This window comes from Nestor notabilis, unplaced genomic scaffold, assembly GCF_000696875.1.
Source record: "Nestor notabilis isolate BGI_N333 unplaced genomic scaffold, ASM69687v1 scaffold21671, whole genome shotgun sequence".
Classification (NCBI taxonomy): domain Eukaryota; kingdom Metazoa; phylum Chordata; class Aves; order Psittaciformes; family Psittacidae; genus Nestor; species Nestor notabilis.
In genome coordinates this window covers 17,836-20,255 of record NW_009913682.1, presented here as the reverse complement: position 1 = coordinate 20,255, position 2,420 = coordinate 17,836, and the positions used below count along the sequence as shown (strand labels likewise).

Genomic DNA, 2,420 nt, shown 5'->3' with positions numbered 1-2,420 from the left:
TTGCTCTCTGTTGTGCCACTTCACTTCTTCCTGTGCTCTGCAGCAATCAAGGGGACCTGGCAGAGCGGCTTCTTCGACCAGGGCAGCTTCATGGAGATCATGAGGCCGTGGGCTCAGACCGTTGTGGTTGGCAGAGCACGGTAGGGCAGGGAGGCATGCAGGGAGCCTGCATGTGTGGCCATGGCACTGCTTGTGGGAAGGTGGAGGGAAAACGCCTCTCAGGTGGGGCTGGGGTGCAGCATGGAGGGGAACTGGCCTCTGCTGAGAGCACCCTGCCCTGCTGCAGGCTGGGAGGTCTCCCTGTGGGTGTCATCGCCGTCGAGACCCGCACCGTGGAGGTGACGATACCCGCGGACCCGGCCAACCTGGACTCGGAGGCGAAGGTGTGTGGGGACACCTTGGTGTGGCTGAACGGCAGCTGGGAGGGGGCTGGAGGCGGGAGCAGGGGAAAAGCTTAGTGTGATCCCCTTGGCTTTTCCTTAAAAATCCATGGACACTGGTGAAATTAAGGGTGCTTGGTCAGTTTGTTGTCTTTTAGCTCCTTCACACCATGTGCTGCCAACCTACTGGTGCAGCATGGTGGGAAGCACTGGTGCCAGTCTCGGTGCTGCTGCTCTGTCTTTTCCAGATAGTCCAGCAGGCCGGGCAGGTCTGGTTCCCAGACTCTGCTTTTAAAACAGCCCAGGCTATTCGGGACTTCAACCGGGAGCATCTCCCACTCATGATCTTTGCCAACTGGAGAGGCTTCTCCAGCGGCATGAAAGGTACCTGAGCTTTGGGTGCCCACATCCCTGTGCTGTGACATACTGTGGGCACTGGTCTGGGGATTACCCAGCCCACCAGCGCCCTTCCTGCACCACTCTGTGGGGTTGGGCTGGGGACACGATGGGCCATTGCCAGGGCTTGGCGGCTTCCTGCTGGGCTGGTTTTGGGGTGCTTGTTTGGCCTTTCCAATGGAGAAGGTGGCTTTGGGCAGGTAGGAGGAGGCAAGGGGCCTAGGGCAATCAGGGCACCCAGACACTAAAATCCCTTTGGCTTTCAGACATGTACGACCAAATGCTGAAGTTCGGCGCCTTCATCGTCGACAGCCTGCGGGACTTCAAGCAGCCCGTCCTGGTCTACATCCCACCGCAGGCCGAGCTGCGGGGGGGCTCCTGGGTGGTCATCGACTCCACCATCAACCCCCTGTACGTGGAGCTCTATGCGGACAAGGAGAGCAGGTCAGCATCCAGAACACATCTGCAGCCTGGGGGTGGGGAAGCGAGAGCTGGTGCATGGGGCCTGCGGTCGTATCCTCCTGCTGAGAGTTGCCTGGACCTCTTGTCCCAGGATTTATTCTCCCCTGGAGACCAGTCCCTGATCTTTGCCACATTTTCCTTCCAGGGCAGGCATTTTGGAGCCTGGAGGAACAGTGGAGATCAAGTTCAGAAGGAAAGATTTGGTGAAGACCATGAGAAGGATCGATACAGTCTATGCCAAGCTCGCTGAGCAGCTGGGTAAGGGACGGGTGTTTCGCTTAGTGAGCGCTGGTTGCAGTAAGTTTAGAACATTTAAAACACCATCAGGAAACCTTTTAGTGTTCCTCTGTGAAAATTCCTTATGGCTTTTCTGGTGATGGAGCCTGCCAAGAGGATGTGGTGGTACCTTAAAACACCAGTATCTCCTGTGGGCTCCACAAATGGTGCTGGACTTCTCTCCCATGCTTTGAGATGAAGAATGGCAATGGCCACGCTGAATCAGTACCTAGTGAGATGACACACGGTCGTTGCAGAGCAGGGGTGTAGATGTTCCAAAGCAAAGGGATGTGATGCTGGCACCATTTCCTGGGGGGGGGGCCCGTGTTGGGGGGGGGGGGGGGTGGGTAGCTGATGTGGGAGCAGAGCCCAGCCCCTGCGGTGGCCTGTGGATCCCATCGCAGGGATGGAGGGTGGGCTGCTCAGCACGGCATCTCCCACAGGAACCCCCCAGCTGCCCGAGGTGCAGCGCAAGGAGCTGGAGCAGCAGCTCAAGGCCCGGGAGGAGCTCCTGCTGCCCATGTACTACCAGGTGGCCGTGCACTTTGCTGACCTGCACGACACCCCGGGCCGCATGCAGGAGAAGGGTGTCATCACGGTGAGCCAGGGCACCACGGGAAGGGGCTGGGCACTGGGGGGTTGCTGTGGTTTGGGGTTTACTGTGGTTTCCTGGGGGTTTGGGCTTCAACAGCCCTGTCCTGGGGGTGCTGCTCTCTGCTCCAGCCCAGCAGAGCTGTCTTCAGACGCGCTGGTGCGAGCTGGGAGCGAAGAGCCGCTGCCCATCAGCTGCTCCTCCTCCTGCAAAGACCAGCCCAGGCTCTGCTCCGTTCCTGCAGGACATCCTGGAGTGGAGGAGCGCCCGCTCCTTCCTCTACTGGCGGCTGGGCCGGCCCGCGCCGGGGGGGG

At 59.7% G+C, this 2,420-nt stretch overlaps 1 protein-coding gene across 1 annotated transcript in view; it reads left to right on the top strand.

Annotated features, from left to right (window-relative positions):
* Positions 1 to 2,420, top strand: part of ACACB (acetyl-CoA carboxylase beta) — a 19,745-nt gene that overhangs the window by 16,279 nt on the left and 1,046 nt on the right. Inside the window, 7 exon segments of the mRNA XM_010023311.1 lie at positions 44 to 140; positions 287 to 383; positions 629 to 764; positions 1,043 to 1,220; positions 1,384 to 1,496; positions 1,958 to 2,112; positions 2,351 to 2,372. Of these exon segments, the coding sequence (XP_010021613.1) occupies positions 44 to 140; positions 287 to 383; positions 629 to 764; positions 1,043 to 1,220; positions 1,384 to 1,496; positions 1,958 to 2,112; positions 2,351 to 2,372 (798 nt within the window).